The 16,895-nt window shown below is 42.9% G+C and overlaps 2 protein-coding genes across 5 annotated transcripts in view; one reads left to right on the top strand and one right to left on the bottom strand.

Annotated features, from left to right (window-relative positions):
* The window catches only part of CLIC5 (chloride intracellular channel 5), a 77,702-nt gene extending 73,313 nt beyond the window's left edge, over positions 1-4,389 (bottom strand). The window contains exon 1 of the mRNA XM_069011763.1: positions 4,304-4,389. The gene's annotated coding sequence lies outside the window, so the exon portion shown is untranslated. The remainder of the gene's footprint in view (positions 1-4,303) is intronic.
* A 2,196-nt stretch (positions 4,390-6,585) lies between these two features.
* ENPP4 (ectonucleotide pyrophosphatase/phosphodiesterase 4) lies at positions 6,586-14,630 on the top strand. 4 transcript variants are annotated; one of them, XM_069011761.1, is made up of 4 exons: positions 6,586-6,667; positions 8,417-9,281; positions 10,208-10,378; positions 12,787-14,630. In XM_069011761.1, exons 2-4 carry the CDS (start codon positions 8,459-8,461, stop codon positions 13,149-13,151), a joined length of 1,359 nt encoding a protein of 452 aa, XP_068867862.1. In that variant the 5' UTR covers positions 6,586-6,667; positions 8,417-8,458; the 3' UTR covers positions 13,152-14,630. The 4 variants fall into 4 exon arrangements, with proteins under 4 accessions (XP_068867862.1, XP_068867861.1, XP_068867860.1 ...); XM_069011760.1 differs by having other exon boundaries at positions 6,640-6,718; XM_069011759.1 differs by lacking the exon at positions 6,586-6,667 and adding an exon at positions 6,724-6,739.
* The last annotated feature ends 2,265 nt before the right edge of the window (positions 14,631-16,895 follow it).

Here is a 16,895-nt window from a genome sequence, read left to right as displayed (position 1 = left end):
ATCATTCAGTGTACAGTGAAATGGGACTTCTCTTCTGCACAGAAGTGAGAGGGAAGAGCTTGTATGCGACAAGAGACCAAAAAAAGGTCTCAGCACACCTAAAGCCCTCTGAGTAACAGTCCCAGCCCCAAGGCCATGAGAATGCAAGACTACAAAACAGAGATCACCAATTTCATCCATTCCCTAAATTCCTCTGCTCCCAAACCTAGAAGGTGTTGAGTTAATGTAGAAGTTAGTAACACAATACTTTCCGCTGCTAATTCTGTAATCCAGATTGTGTCACTGACCATCTGGACCCATGTGAGCCATCAGTAACGCTGGTTACTGGCTTTGCAGAAACATAAGCACAAAAACCATAAGCAGAAAAAATCATAAAAGGACAAAGAACATGAGCAATAGAATTCCTCATTTGCAAGGTTCATTTTTTACTTTGTGACTGAACTTCTGGTTTTACTCTAACCTAATTCTTCTTAATGCAGGACATACCAGAATCAACATGACAAGACCAGTTAGAATACTTTGACACAAGTTACAGTTTTGTCAGTGTTCAGCACCTGGAATAAGCAAATCACTGATTTTTTCTACAGTCTAGTGGACAGTATTGAGCACCTCAAAATATACCATAAAAAGTGATGGAAATAATTATATCAAAAGGAGATGAAGATGGTCTTTAAAACAGCCCAGTCATCACAGCTGCCTGCAAAGCATATGTCTGTTTAGACAGCAAGGCCAGTATTCATTTAGAAGCCCACAAATGGACATCAAAACTCGGGCTAGAAACCTAGATAACTGCCTGGTTCACTCTGCAGAGACACACAGAGCTCACTTCAGCAGCCCAAACACACAGAGACATTTACTGGTATTTAAGTTGTTTGCTTAGAGTAACTTGATTTATCTGAAGCATAAGGGCTCTGGTACACTCAGACTGCTGAAGCTACTACTGAAACTTTATCTGTTCACCCAGAAACCCCAGCAGAAATCAGCACCTCCACCTTGCACTTATTTTAAAATGACAAGCAGAAGACTGACTTGTAAAGAAATTCCTGCATTGCTAGAGTCAGTTATCCCTTGCCCCAGAGTGGAAGAGAAGGGTGGGAAGAAGGAAGAGTACCAAGAATATCAGACCCCTAAGCAGCATCCCTCACATATTCACAGAGATTAAGAATTAGAGGCAAACCCCCACATTACAGTGTTTGATACGGATTCCCAAGACTTTTATCTGGGTACACCTTTATTGAAGCAGTAATTTGCACATATTTTAGGCATTCCACAACATTGTAAACTTCAACTTATTCATCAGTGCCACAAGTAGCTTCAGTGGTTCTCAGCTTTGTTTAGAAATAGCAACCTGTTTCTACTGGAATTTCTCAAGTAATTCCTAGTTGGATATTCCTATGATTTTAGTGCTTTAATTAAAAGAATCCTTCAGTTTTATTTGTTCTCTGTGAAGATACTTGCACACTTTAAAGCAAAGAGACTGTAAATCTTTCTTCATAACTAAAGAAATTGAGGTTTTTTCAGTTGCTTGCTCTAAAGTATCTTTTTCCAGACAGAAGAGATGCAAAAAAAAAAATTGAATAGTTAAAATAAAACACTCAAAATTCTTGGAAACAGCTGAACCTGAAAGTGAATGATGGTAAACAAAGTTTAGTGTCCCTCAGAAACTCTGAGGGATCTTGGCATCCTGTGGGATCAGACCCCTCATTTGCACTTAAGTGAACTCAATGAAAAATCATGAACGTTCCTGGCCATTCAGGACGTTTGCTTTACAAAAAAAACCCCTACAACTTTTTTCCTTCATAAAGCTCCAAAATTTCCAAAGCTTTGCAACAAGGACATTATCAAAACTATACTGTGGGCTCCAGGAGACAGACTGGTCATAGTTTACAGACATATTATAAGGGACTTGCAATAAATTCATACCACTTTGTTTTCACTCCTGGCTGCACTCAGTACCTGGAGGAAATCAACCACAAACCCTTGCACCATTTCCAGCCTCAGCTTTTACTTTTGTTGTTAGCAGTACCTCATCTCTACACAGTTCCTCAACAGTAATCCTCTATCCACTGCCAATCTTGCACTAAACAGCATGAGGACAAGACTTTATCCCACATTTTATTCCTTTATCTGTATTCTATTTGTGCTGCAGTAAGAAAAACAAAAACACAAAAGAACCATTTCAGAAGACAGTGGTTTGGTAGAAGACGTTGATGATGACATTTCACACAGGAGTCAGCACATCCTTGAAGCAGGCATGCAGAAATCCATTTGTTGTTCTGCTAACACTGACTTGGATTCTGCAGTCTTGAGGAGCTGGTTCACGAATCCAGGACCCCACTGTAGTAATGGTGATTCACCTTCACCCAGATTTTCCTTTGCTGCTGGCTGCATAAAAGGTGTATTTAAAGCCAACACATCCATAAATTTCTCTGCATATGACAGACATTTCTCCCCTAGGAACTAGACAAACAACAGAAAACTTGCACATGACACCCAATTCTCATGTTATCAACAGCTTTTAGTTGTTAAAAATACCAGAAGTCATTGTCAGCACACATTTGAAAACCTGCTTTACCTGATGCAGGGTCTAATTAATCCCAATTTGGATGCTTCAAAGTGCTTTATTTTTGGTCTTCCAGTTCATTTTGTAAAACCTTACTTGGTTTGGTCTTCAAGTCCATGGTCAGGAACTCCATTGGAATACCTGAGAGCCTAAGAAATAACAACTTTTTATCTGCCCAACTGCTCCAAGAAAAACACTTTTGTTTGCCTTTAAAATCTGGCATCATTTCAACAGCCTTGTTTATCTCTGAAACTAAGCACCCTTGGAAAGCTCAGCAATGCAGTTTCAAGCCTGTTTGCAGTGGAAGCTTTGGTAACTGAAATAGAGAAGGCAGAGACGCCACAGTCACCCTGTCATGCAGCCTTAGGGATCTCCTTCCACACAGTTTGAGAAACAGCAAGGTTAATATCCCTTTTTGTTTATAGCTTCCATATACAAGCAATGCTTTGGATTAAATGGGCACTAAAAGATTAAGGTCTAATAAAGTTTAACAGCTGTTACTCACCCAGCTCTTTTACGGTTTCATGAAACATCTAATTTTTTTCATCTCTATTTTATAAAGATGCATCAAAACACAGTAAATGACAGGTTAAATGACAGATTAAAAAAACTAGTGAGCAAAAATGGTGACAGAGATCTCTGTCACATGGATAAAAGTGAGAACAAAACTGGAAATCCAGGAAATATTTCTTGTTCAAGATTAAGTAATGAAAATGTCCCTAAGAAAGCACTCCACACGAGTAGCTGAGCCATTCACATGCAGCATCAAGTTTTCAAAGAACGGTTTGGATTGGAAGGGACTTTAAAGACCATCTCACTCCAATACCCTGCCACGGGCAGGGACACCTTCCACCAGACCAGGTTGTTCCAAGCTCCTGTCCAACCTGGCCTTGAACATTTCCAGGGATGGAGCAGCCACAGCTTCTCTGGGCAACCTGTGCCAGGGCCTCACCACCCTCACAGGGAAGAATTTTTTTCCTAATATCCAATCTAAACCTGGTATCTTTCAGTTTGAAGCTATTCCCACTTGTGACCCCATGCTCTTGTAAAAAGTCCCTCTCCGTCTTTCCTGTAGGCTCCCTTCAGGTGCTGGAAGGCCACAGTTAGGTCACCCCTAAGCCCTCTCTTCTCCAGGCTAAACAATCCAAATTAAATTAATCCAAATTTAATTAATCCAAATAAATTCAGAGTTGCTTCACCTCTACAACACTGCCAACTAGAGGGTATGATTTCCCATCCAGAAAGTAAGTGTTTTACTAAGCCTAGCAACCACTAAGAATATTTTGAGGTTGCCTACCCTTTACTTCCTGGCATTGACTAATGGTTTTTGAGCTGTAAATGCTCAATTATACTCCAGCAGTAAATCTGCACAGCTTCTGGCAGGACCTAGTGCTTAGAACTGCAGCCTCTACAGGCAAACATGGGCTGAAATACAATAGAGAGATCAAGGTGAAGAAAGGCAAACATCTCAGTAGTGCCCAGTTTTACTCCTCTTAATGTAAGTATACATGTAACTCACCCATTTCTTGTAGGGAAACACTGTAAATGGAACCAAGAGCAGTATTAAACACATTAGATACATATTGGCTAGACCAGTTCAGAGTCCAGAGCTGCTGTGGTGTGCTGCCTGTATGATGTGTCAAACTGGGCACACCACATTAGGCTGGGCTCATGAATAAGTGAATACTGAAAATAGTTTTCAAAGCATGTGGGCAAGGGTAAACAAGAGATTACTCACACCTTTTAGGACTGAATAGCTGAGTGATTATGCTGCAAAAGCAGGTTGGCAAAAGAGCCTCAATGCTTAAAATTTGTCTGCATTTGTGCATAAAGTTTTTAACAAGAATTCAGTTGTAAATTGATGAAATTGGTTAAAATATTGCACCTGCCCTGTTCTGCATTCCCTGGAGCTCTAGTTCACTCTGTGTAACAAATATTTTTAAGGCAATACAACAAAGTAATTCATAAAGGACGGGTCCTTCCTCCACATGACTGGCTGTCATGTGCATATTCACAAAGCTGAATTTGTGTAACCAAAAAGAGCCTAAGAGAAAAAAAATACACAAAGACCTTGACTTGAACTTGACACATGACATGTGAGTAGCTGCAAGAATACTTATCTAGCTCACCTGGAGTTGTTTTTTTTTTTCCCTCTTTTATGGGCCTGTGCTTTGCCACACCTGCTACATTCCATAAATCAAGGTGAATCAGGGGCGTGTCACTTTATTCAGCCTATTATACATTTTAGAGCCACTCCACAGCTGGCACACACAGGTAGCTAAACCTGCCTAACTCATACATATGTGAAAACCATTAGGAAGAAACAAGCTGAAATCTACACTGCCTGCAGAATAAACATCTAGCAGGGTACACAGAATGGAATTCAGATCTACTTCAGTCAGTTATGAAGTCATAAGCGTGTCTTTTTCTCAGTTTTTAGGATGAAATTTAAAATAGTGATGATTTGTACTCTGTGCTATTAAAGGATGCTTCATTTCTCTATTTACATAGAGCTGATCTCATTGTTTTTCAGCACCAGTACCTTAACAGGTTTTGCAGAATTACTAATCCCTTCTCATAATGAAAAGGAAAACCATGGGAATGTAAACTATTTGCCTTAATTTATGAAGCAAACTTACACCAGGACCCAAAACAGATCTCAACCTATCATACCACACACTGCTGCGGTGGCACTCAGACTACATTGAAGAACACATTGACCATTTCCTGCCTCTATTCGGAGATTTAGGGTAAACTTTTTTTTTTTCCTGCACAAAGGAGACCACAAAAAGGTGATGTGCATGAAAGAATATGAACAGCTAATTTTCAGAGCTGTGTGACCAAAAGGGAGATGGAGTCATGGAGGAGTCATGCTGACAACCACCACTGCCTCACAAAGGTGACAGCCTGGGGCTGCTAGGCACCTGCAAAAGAGGCAGGAGGCAGGTTATGGGTATACTGGGAAAACACAGGGACACTCCCAAGGACATGTCCCATCACAGCTTCACCTCACGGTGCCCTTGTGCAACAAAGGGATGCCCAGCAAACAGCCCCAGAGTGAGCTGCACCCCAGCCCGGGGGGACAACACACAAACCCCTGAGCTCCCTGAAACCACCACCTTGCTCTGTAGGGGACAGCTGCATCCCACAGCCCCCATGGCTCCCCTCAGCTCTGGCCCCTTCATCCAGGTGTGTGGCAGCAGGACCAGGGCAGTGATTTTCCCCCTGTGCTGGGCACTGCTCGGGCCACACCTCGAGTGCTGTGTCCAGTTTTGGGCCCCTCAGTTCAGGAAGGACATTGAGGGGCTGGAGCGTGTCCAGAGAAGGGAATGGAGCTGGGGAAGGGGCTGGAGCACCAGGAGCAGCTGAGGGAGCTGGGGCGGGGGGGTTCAGCCCAGAGAAAAGGAGGCTCAGGGGGGACCTTCTGGCTCTTCACAGCTGCTGGACAGGGGGTGCAGCCAGGGGGAGGCCGGGCTCTGCGTGCAGGTAACAAGTGACACGACAAGAGGTCATAGTCTCAAGTTGCACCACGGGAGGTTTTAGGTTGGACATTAAGAATAATTTCTTCACAAGAAGGGTGATTAGACATTGGAATAGGCTACCGAGGAAAGCGGTGGAGCCACCGTTCCTGGAGGTGTTTAAGGAAAGACTGGACGTGGCACTGAGGGACATGGTTTAGTTGACAAAGTGGTGATCGGTCATAGGTTGGACTCGATGATCTCAGAGCTCTTTTCTATCTGACTCTAGACGCTGGAAATCCCCCATTGCCCCACGGCCTCGCCGCAGCCTCCCCACGACGCCTCTCACCGCCCGCCCCTCACTTCCCGCTGCCCCTCCGCCGCTCATGCCGGTGCCACGCCCCCCGCGCCGCAGCCAATCGGATCTCCCGCCAGCGGGCCCGCAGCCAATCACAGCGGGCGGAGGCCGCGCTCGCTGGCGAGCTCTTGCACCCCCTCCAAAGGCCCGTCAGTGTCGGTTGGGGCTGCGTGGGCGGCGGGTGCGCAGGCGCTGAGCCGCCTCCCCCCGCTGCCCCCTGTCACCTCCGGTCACCTCCGGTGCTGCCCGCGCGTCCCGGCCCGAGCGGAGCCGGAGCGGGACCTCACGGTGGGGCCCGGGCGGGGACGGGGTGTCCCGCGGCGGGAGGCTGTGGGGATGGTGAGCCTGGTCCGAGTGCGGGTGAGGGGCAGGTGCGCGGGAAACCGACCCGGAGTGCCTGGTGGGTCGGCGGTGCTGGGTTTCTCCGCGCTTTGTAGGCGGAATAACCTCCGTTCTGACCGAGCCGAGCAACTCAAAAACCCGGTCGGGAGGTGCGGGAGCAGGTCGACTATCGCTGGTGGTATTTCACGGCTGGGTTGTTTTGCTGGGTTTGCCTGGGGTGGAGTTAATTTTTGGTTAGAACACGCCGCTTGTGTATAAAACACCAGTGCTGAGCAGCTTCGGAGCATTTTGAAGCGAACTCTGCGGGTTTGCGTCTTACTGCGCTGTGGAAAACTGGTTCTGCTTTTTAAAGCACCTGACATCGAACGGGTGATTCGCCGCTGTGTTGCTTTTCTCCTTTCTTTTCTCCTTTTTCTTCTTTGAAAGGGCCCTGTCCTCCAAGTCCTCTGTGCAAAGAGATGCCTTAATGCTATTTTTAAAAATCCTTTCTTGTAACTTTTCTATCTTCTGAAGATATTTCAGCTGTTGGAGACCGGGCCGGGGTGCGGGGGGGGGGGTGGTTTCCCGTGCTTTGAATTCCCCTCACTGCTAAAGCTACAGCTAACATTAAAGCTCCTTACACCTTTAAAATAAACGCGCCGTTCTAAGGAGTTTGTAGGAAAGGGTTGATGTTAAAAATGTTGGGAAGACAGCTGCTGTGCCTCCTACAATCACAGTTTGTCTGCACATAAAGGAAAATAAATTATAAAAGAAATATAAAGGAAAAATTTGTTGTGATGGGGCTCTTCTTGAGAAGCAAATACACTGTCTAACAACATTGCAGAAGGTTTTGTGAAACCTAGAGCTTCACTTCCTCTTTCTTAAAGACCGAGAGCATCATTCTCTACCTTTCTGAACGAAGTGCTTAAGTCACACATAATACATTAAGAGGGGAGAAAAAGCTTACAGATCATACCTGGCACTCATAATAGTCATCAATTCCTTGGTGAGAAATATTTACCTCACGGATAAGGTTATTAATTTAGGGTTTTTTAGAGAGAAAAGTGTGGCATGTAAAGGACAGGTTTAAATGCTGTTATGGTAGATGTAGAACAGCTTAGAAGGAAGGCAGAAGTTACTCCTGGCAGTTCTGTGTATAGAATAAGCAACGAGTAAGTGGGAACGTTGAAAGGCTCAAAAGTCTTCCAGCAACTCTAGAGGGTAGAAACTGAAAAAGGAAAAGTGAGATGAAAAAGAAGAATTACCATTATAGTAGGAAACAGATTTCTGACCTGAACAGGGATGGGTAATAATGATTTAGAGCTGCAGAGGACTCTTAAATGTGGGTCTGAAATTGTTCAAGTGCCTGTGCTTGAACATGAGGAAAAATTCTGATTGTCTGTCTTGGAATGTAGAATTGTAATAGGACACACAGAACAATGGAATAACTGATCAAAAGAAAACAATTCTTCCTTTCATTTAGTCTGCAGTGGAAAAAATCTCACTGCTCATTTGTTTTAATACATGAAAAACTCTTGGCAATATGCAAGAAGCCTCCGAAGACAGTAGGGAAATCCACTGTTGACTTGAGTGGTTGTTTAGCCTGGGTGTTCTGGAGTTACCCTCTAAAAGGAAGATGTATATAGTGTATAGCTGGTTAAACTGGTCACAGCAGAATTGTTTTGGTTATGTGCCTTGTCTTTTTAAATTTTTCAGGTGCATCTGATTACCTGCTGGAAGTACTTCAAAGTCTCCACAATGAGCTCGATGTTGATGTTATTTTTTGCTGGAATACTCATCTGTTGTGCTCACTCAGCTGGTGGCTCGGTACCCAGGTTACTCCTCGTGTCCTTTGACGGATTCAGGGCTGATTACTTGGAAACCTACAAACTTCCTCATCTCCAGGAATTCATTGAGGATGGTGTGCTTGTAAAAGAAGTCACAAATGCTTTTATCACCAAGACCTTCCCAAACCATTACACCATAGTGACAGGTTTATATGAGGAAAGCCATGGCATCGTGGCTAATGACATGTACGATACAGATGCCCAGAAAAAGTTTTCACAGTTCAACGATTCGGATCCCTTCTGGTGGGATGAGGCAGTTCCAATTTGGGTAACAAATCAACAGCAGGGAAAGGGAGCAAGTGCTGCTGCAATGTGGCCTGGTAGTGATGTAAAAATCAACAACACGACCCCTCATTTCTTTATGAAGTACAACTTCTCAGTGAAATTTGAGGAGAGAGTGGAGAGTATTGTTGCGTGGCTGAACAGCTCTGACCCACTGGTCAATTTTGCTGTGCTCTACTGGGAAGAACCAGATGCAAGCGGGCACAAGTATGGCCCAGATGACATCCAGAACATGAGCAGAGTGTTGGAAGAAGTGGATCAACATGTTGGTTTCCTCATGAATAAACTGAAGGCATCGGGTTTGTGGGACACTGTTAATGTCATAATAACGAGTGACCACGGAATGGCCTCCTGCTCTGCAAAGAAGCTGATTGTCCTGGATGAATGCCTCGGGCGCAATAACTACACCCTCATAGACAAGACTCCGGTTGCTGCAGTGCTGCCAAGGCAGAGTATGTTTGAGTTTGGTTATTTTTTAAGGCATACACTGAGAATTAAATCTTTTTTATCTTGCCTCTGAAAAGTACACAGTTTATTAGACTGTTTTAATCTTTTGCAAAACCTGTGGAGTTCGTGTTGCAGAACTTGGACGTAATGAGAAAACTAAAGAATGATGGTTTGTTTAGAAGTTTGTTTTGGCAATCAGGGGGACAAGGAGAGTTTCTTGTCAAATTGCTGTGGCTGATAAGGATGACCCTGGTACAGGGGGTTGAGAAAGTAGATAGGTACTTAGTGTGCCTGCTCACTTAGTCTATGCCACTGTAATTCACAGTGAGCATGAAATAAACCCATGTTGTTACTTTGAATAAAAAAAAGTCATTGTGTAAATTTCTAAGTGAACATCTAGTCCCAGTTTTGATTATTTTACTATTTCTTGTTTTGAGAGTGAAACTTAAGATTCCTTATTGTGAATTCCATTTTTGTATCTCGGAGTAATCCCCAACAAGCATGTCTGAAATCATGACACTGCTGGCCTCTCTGTGGCCAGACTAATGAAAAAAGTGATTCATACAGTAAAAAAAAAAAAAAAAAAAATTACTGCATTGGATAAAATACTGTTCCGGTTTGACTGACTACTTGAGGGGGGTGATTGCTTTCTGTTGATTTCTGTGCTTGAATTTTGCCTTTCAAGCCCAGATGATGAATTGAGTTGTAGGTCCAAACCTACATCTGGGAGGTGTCTGATTTAAAATGAAAGCAAATTTTGAAATTCACCTCGACACATGTAGCATTTCATAAGGGACATGAAAAAATCCTTTTCTATGTGTTTTTTTAAAATTATTGTTTTGAAATAATGGAAGTTGGGTTTAATGATAGATAATTGTAGTAAACAGGAGTTAATTTCCAGCTGTTTCACATGCAGTTTTTTCGTTGGCAGACAAAGAAGTTGTGTATAACTTACTGAAAAATTGCAACAGTCACATGAAGGTTTATCTGAAAGAAGAAATTCCAGACAGATTCCATTATCGCCATAACAAGAGAATCCAGCCCATAATTCTGGTTGCAGACGAAGGCTGGACAATTGTACAGAACGAGTCCCTCTCCAAGTGTAAGTGTTGCTCTGTGGTTTGTGTGGGTAAACTGCCTTGTTTCTATTCCAGCCAGCTGCAGGATGGCCCTCGTTTAGGAGGTGGAGTCCTGGCACTGTGCAGGTTTAGGAGTAGTGCAGCACTTTTCTCTAGAACATTGTCAACTTGAGCCTGGAGTGTTCTTAACAGATGAGGAGGATTTGGGGGATATTCTGTTGGCTGAAACACTTTGCCATGTTCAACTTAATAGTCTGAGTTATCTTAGGTTAGCAGTCTGTCTCAAGCTTTCCCTGGAGTGTGGTTAACTTTTTATTGTATATAAAATATATATGTAGAGGTGCATATATCAAAGCGTGCAACACACAGCATTTAATATCACAGTACATGTCCTAGGGAATGAAAATTAATGGCAGGAAATACTAAAAATAGTAGGAACACACCAGCATGTTTGAAAGACAAAACTCAGAACAGGTGTCACTTCTCAGTGCCGTGCTAAACTGTGCCCTTTCTTCCTGCTAGATGCTATGAATGTCAAATTACACATACATATATATGTATCTATATACATATATATGTATATATATTTGCAGGTGTTCCACATGCAGGGATTTTTTTTTTTTTGGCAGACAAGGGGCATGTATAATTTACTGAAAAAAATGCAACAGTCACATGAAAGTGTATCTCAAAGAAGAAATTCCAGATATATTTCTTTCTTGTAATAGAATTCAACCTGTAATTCTGGTTGCAGATGAAGGCTCTATGTGGGTGTATATATTTGTGTTCAGAAAGTGATTGGGCAGATTCTTTGTAGGAAAATCCATTAATAAAAATTAAATACAAAGGTACCAAATTCCAGGAAGTTTCCGAGCAGCCAACAGCTTGAAGCTGGTTGGTAGGTCAGGGATATCCCTCCAGGATACTTCCCTGTACAACTGCTGTTAGAGACAGGGTGTTAGGTGGTGTAAAATCCTGGTTTCACCCAGTTTGGCTGATCTTACTGTCTTCCCTTTGCAGAATTAAGTTCAGGTTTTTTCAGTATTTTTACAGAAGCACTGCTTTTTCATGCAGGATGTGTTTATATTTTAATTTCCCCACGGATTTGCAACACTTATCTTCAAATTGGCAACATGTAGCACAGGTGTTCTCTGATCAGAGCTCTCTTTTTCTTATTTCTGGTTAGATTCAATGTCATGTAACTAGTTAGTAAGTGAATATTTATAAGGAACAGCATTGTATCAGTTGAAGTGGATCACTTTTCAAATCAATTTTATTTGCAAAGGTTTCCCAGAATCAGGCAGGGGAGGTTTTACCCTGAAAGCTGTTTAAGGTTTATTGTCTTAATGGACAAAGTGGCAGCACAGTGACTGCCAAGTGTACCAGTACCTCCACACTCCAGAATCATCCTTCAGAGGTGAAAAACTGGGAACTTCATTGGAGAGGGAACTTGGAGTAGCTCTGTTCAAAACAAACAAGTAGTAAAAGGCAGGAAAAAATCTAGAAAGATGTGTCAAAACAAGATGTAGCAAACAGAATGTGTGGAAAACATTAAAAAGGACTAGTGGAAGCTCATTGAAGTGGTGAGTGTGACCTAATCAGTTGGAATCTGGACATTCTGCATCAGAAACTTCAGGGAAGCACCCAAGGAAACAGTTCTCAGGGATATTCCTCAACTGTTACTAAGACATGGATTCAAACTTAAATGCAGTAACTCAAATACCGTGTTGTACATGCTGTGAGAGACTTCTGGCACCTTGGACAGGGTTTTCAAGGAACGCTGTTAGGAAATTTGCCAATGGCTGCTTTTTAGCTGTTTATAGTCCATCTTAAAAACCTACTAGATGTCCAGGTACTCCTGACCTTATAGCTACCAAGGTTTTGCTGTGGGCCTGCCAGAGGCACAGTGATCCTTAGTCTTTTGGTTTTCACTCTTTGGGTGTCCCTTCATCTGAAGTACCTAATCTGATAAGCATGAATTGAGAGTATTTAATATGCTCTAACTGAACACCATCAAGGGAAAGGTGCCTCATTTTTAATAAGTAATTAAAATGTCCACTCTGCAAGGAGAGATGACTTTCCAAAATCTGAGAAGTAAATGTTTACATTCCAGCTACTGACTCATTGTGGAGTGGCAACCTTCTTTTCAACTTTGGCATGAAGAATGGGAAGGGGAAGGCTGGAAATGTTAAGCACTGAAAGGAAAAGAGATTAATGGGAGGGAGGACCATTGGTGAAGGCCAGTATGGGGGAAGACCTGTGGGGTTTAGGGAAGAGGGAAGGGACTGTGACTTCCTTCTGTGGTTGATCCAAGAGCTGCTGTGCATTACCCTTGGTTAAAACAGGTGCTTTGGGGGTGGGGGCAGATGGGGAGGGGAACAGTGACTCTGCAGCAGAGGCTGTGACAGTAACTGTGTGCTCTGCCCCACTGCAGTGGGGGACCATGGCTACGACAATGCCCTGCCCAGCATGCACCCGTTCCTGGCCGCGCGCGGCCCCGCGTTCCGCCGCGGCTACAGCCACAGCACTATGGACAACGTGGACATCTACCCCATGATGTGCCACGTCCTGGGCCTCACCCCACGGCCACACAACGGCACCTTCGCCAACACCAAGTGCCTGCTGGCTGATCAGTGGTGCATCAGTGTCCCCGAGGCCATTGGGATCGTCATCGGGGCTTTCATCGTGCTGAGCACTTTCACCTGCATCATCATCATCTCCAAGAACAGAGTGGCTCCCTCCCGGCCCTTTGCCCGGCTCCAGTTACAGAGTGACGATGATGATCCTTTGATTGGATAGGGCGGAGGGAGCCTCGCCCCACTTCTTAAATTGTGATTTCAGGAAAACAGCTTCAGTTTGCACTAGATGGCATTCTTTGTTTGATGCACTTTATCTGTGTAAAATACTGTACAGCCAGACCCTGCTGATTTGTGTGACTAGTGTCCTATAAAAATATTTTCATAACAAAACAGTGAACAGGTGGCTTTTTACTGGAAGAGATGCTTAACAAAATAAGGATGCTTAGTTTTTCATTCAAGCCTCTGAACACTTTCAGAATGAGACTCCAGTGTAGCTAGCCAGGACAGATGAAATGAATTTTAATATTTGTAAATGATAATTGCTTTTTTTGTATTAAATTAATATTGACTACTTTTAGTGTTCTTGCACCTGTGTTGGAAACAAAAACTTTATTGAGAGTTAGGAGTTAGCTTTGTTTGGAGAGTATATTCTCGTGTGCCCTTAAATTTGAGGAAAGAGAAGATCCAAGACTTTTGTTTCTACCTTAAGTCATCAATGTGACAAGAAACTTCTGAGAAAGAAAGTAGAAGTCAGTGATGAAAGAACTGGTGCATATCTCTTCTATTTTGAGCAATAAACTATGTGGTTCAGCACTTACAAGCCTGGGCAGGTGGCTCTGACATTTCTGGAATGTGTCTCTGGATGACTTAGATCCACAGATCCAGTTGGGATGGCACTACTGCCTTATCTCAAGAAAGTCAGTTTAACCTGGGAATCTTTGAATTACCCAGTTTCATGGGCTGTAGATGTAAAATTACTGCTCCTAAACCCTGTGGAAAATTTCTCAGGAGTAAATTCTGCTGAAGGTGTTTTTGAGATAAAGGGGGTTCTGCCCTGTGGTCCAGCTCATACTTGTCTTTTGAAGGCTGTTGTGCTAAAAAGCAACAATTGAAAGTTTGATGTGCAAGTCATCAAGCAAGGATTCCAAACTCTTATTTTACACCCTGGAAAATTAAAGGAAGAAGTTAGCGGATCTTACCTGAAAAAATAAATTCTCTGTAATGTTTGAGGTACGTAGATGCAAATTCCTGATGAAGACCAGAGCTGTTCTCTTAATTGAAACTCTTGATTCTTTGTTAATGGTCATCTAGTAACTTGCTATAAAAAAAAAAGTTTGATTGCAAAACCCTTAAATGGTGCCTTATCTTTCAGTGAGGTTAAATTGTTATTGCTAACCCAAAAAGAGAATTACAGTTACCAAGTCCTTTTCCTACAAGTTTGATGGTTTTTAAAGATAAAGTGACAGAGGTACCTGGTAGCAATGGGGTTTCTCTTTCACAACTTCAAATTCATTGCAATTTGGTGTTGGCCACAGCCTTTTAGCAATCCAGCAGGGACTTTGGAGGGAAGGAGTTACTTTGAACTGCCCACTGAAAAAAAAGAAACTTGTTATTTATAAATGTGTGGAAGTTTTAGTAATTTGTGTCTTCCTCTGTAGGGATTCCATTGTACTGATTAAAAACACAATCCAAAACCTAACCAGTTCTGCTTTTCTTTTTCCCCTCAAACTACTAATGCTTTACTTGAAAAAGTTCAGATTAATGGAAAGAGGCTCAGGCCCCTTGAAAAATCTGTGCTGTTACTGACAGGGTACTGGATTTTAGCCTGTTGATATTCTAGAGCAGTAGCTGGACTGAATAGAGAGTCACTTCCTCATCCTGCCAGATTTAAATTAATTCCATGCACCAAGAGGTCAGGTTAATGAGTAACTACGAAGGGAACGTGTTGCAGGGTAGAACCTAGGCTTAGATATGCTGTAAAAGGGAGGATGCTTGAATTCCTGTGTTAGAGAGAGTTTTGTTAGGTTCTGGTAATTCTGCTAATACAGAGTGGGATCCTCCGAGGGTCAGTCAGAGAATTACTGGAGATGCTTTGCATCATACTTGTTTGGAAAGGCTTGACTGAGTTTTACCTTTCTGGCAGACACAGTAAGGCCAGACTGTAGTGTCCTCTACCTGTGAGGTTTTGTTTTTTTTTTCTAGAAGCTAAAACTGATGAGGACAGTATTTTCTCCACTCTGTTCTTCTTCTCCCCAGCAGTTGTCACACTGGCACCTGCCTGGGAGGGGATCCACAGAGGAACTGAGAACACATCAACTACACAAAGTTACCACCAAGGCTCTGGTGGCCAGAACTGTAAAGGCTGCCTGAAGCATGGTGGCAGAACTCTGATCTGAAATAGGAATGTTGGTACAGATGGGGAGATCAAGGTTTAAATGCATTTCTCCTCCTAGCTCCTAGGCAGCCCCTTCTGATGAGAACTGCTACAGGCAGTGAAGTGCTGTGAAACCAGCGAGTGGCTGTATCTGGTGGAAATCCTTATCACCCTCTATTCCTCCTCCCTTTAGCATGGAGATGAGACAGTGCTTAGTGTTTAATGAGAAAGGGTTTAAAGGGGAAATTTAAGAAGTAGGATAAACTGTATTCCAGTTGTACTGCTGGTTATTTTCATTTCCGAATCTGTGGTGTGGTCTGTAAGGGTGCTGAGTGTTCTTCCTGGTACAAAGGAAGAACACAGTAGCTCTTGTAAATCCAGTTTCATACAGATCATGTACAAATCAAGAGAACCTAGAAAAAACATCTTTCTGTCTTTAAGACACACAGCTGATTTATTTAAGGATGATTATTTTTGAAAATAGAGCCTTAAACATGACAAAACATTTCCACAGCCTCATTCTGGTTTGTGTGAAGTCTTTCTCATGAATGCCAGTGGCTGATTTCCTCTTGAACGGCCAGTTCAGAACAACAGCAAAGCTGTGGCTTCTGCTTCCTCAAGGCTGCGATCAAGGAACAGTAGTTTGTGGCAACATTTAATGACTTGCTAAATAGACACAACTCAGCAATGGTCACACAGGGCATGTTCATTCAGGGGAATTTCCTAACGCTTAACTGGCTTTGCAGTTTAGAGGGGAATAGGGGATATTTAGTGACACTTCCCAGCACTGAAGACTTATGTTTCATTACTGCCTCCACACAGGAACTCTCCACTCTGGGCACAGCAGCCCTAAAACCTCCATCCCTCTGGGGTTCTGTGCTTTCTGGGCACTGGCATCAAGGAAACAGTTCCAGAATTGAGCTGATTTCACCTGACTACAGCTCTGAAATGCTGCTTTCAGTAACTTGCTGCTACACACTGCCTGTGAAAATAAACCCACTTTGTGTACTCGAAGGATCAGACCACAGGGACAGATGTTTGCTCTTACATGCATGGTAGCATCCTTTATTGCAAAAAAACCAGTAATGGAGGTTTGTTAGTACGATTCAGATCAGGATTTCATTATGGAAAGGCTGATACCACTACTGAATTTATCATTTTCACGACCTTGCAGCAATTTTTGTAGTTTATCATCTAATAAATACTTATATCATCTTTACTTTAGGACAAACATGCCATGAAAGGTTTGTACAGCAGTATAGATAGGGTCAACACAGCATCCATGGCACTATTTAAGCAGGGAAGAAGACTGGGAAGTAAGCCTGTTAAATTTCCATTTTACAAAACAACAGAACCCAACCACTGCACATTTGTCCTTCTCCCACATGCAGGTCAAGATTGTGTTGTTCACACTTCTGACTGGTGTCCCTATCCCAGCCCATGGCAGGGGGGTTGAAATGAGCTATCTTTAAGGTCCCCTCCAACCCAAACCATCCTATGATTGTATGAAAAGTCAGTTTATACAACACTTCATCTTAACAACAGGCTTGGCAGTGCTGGGTTAATGGCTGGACTGGATGATCTTAAAGA

Source organism: Aphelocoma coerulescens, chromosome 3 (assembly GCF_041296385.1).
Source record: "Aphelocoma coerulescens isolate FSJ_1873_10779 chromosome 3, UR_Acoe_1.0, whole genome shotgun sequence".
NCBI classification, from domain to species: Eukaryota; Metazoa; Chordata; class Aves; order Passeriformes; family Corvidae; genus Aphelocoma; species Aphelocoma coerulescens.
Note: the sequence above shows the minus strand (reverse complement) of the source record. Positions and strands in the feature narration are given on the sequence as shown.

Excerpts from the sequence above, each read along its gene's own strand:
- ENPP4 (XM_069011760.1), top strand. Across the intron at positions 9,282-10,207 it reads TGCAGTGCTGCCAAGGCAGA|ACAAAGAAGTTGTGTATAAC; the intron begins GTATGTTTGAGT and ends TTTCGTTGGCAG. Across the intron at positions 10,379-12,786 it reads GAACGAGTCCCTCTCCAAGT|TGGGGGACCATGGCTACGAC; the intron begins GTAAGTGTTGCT and ends GCCCCACTGCAG.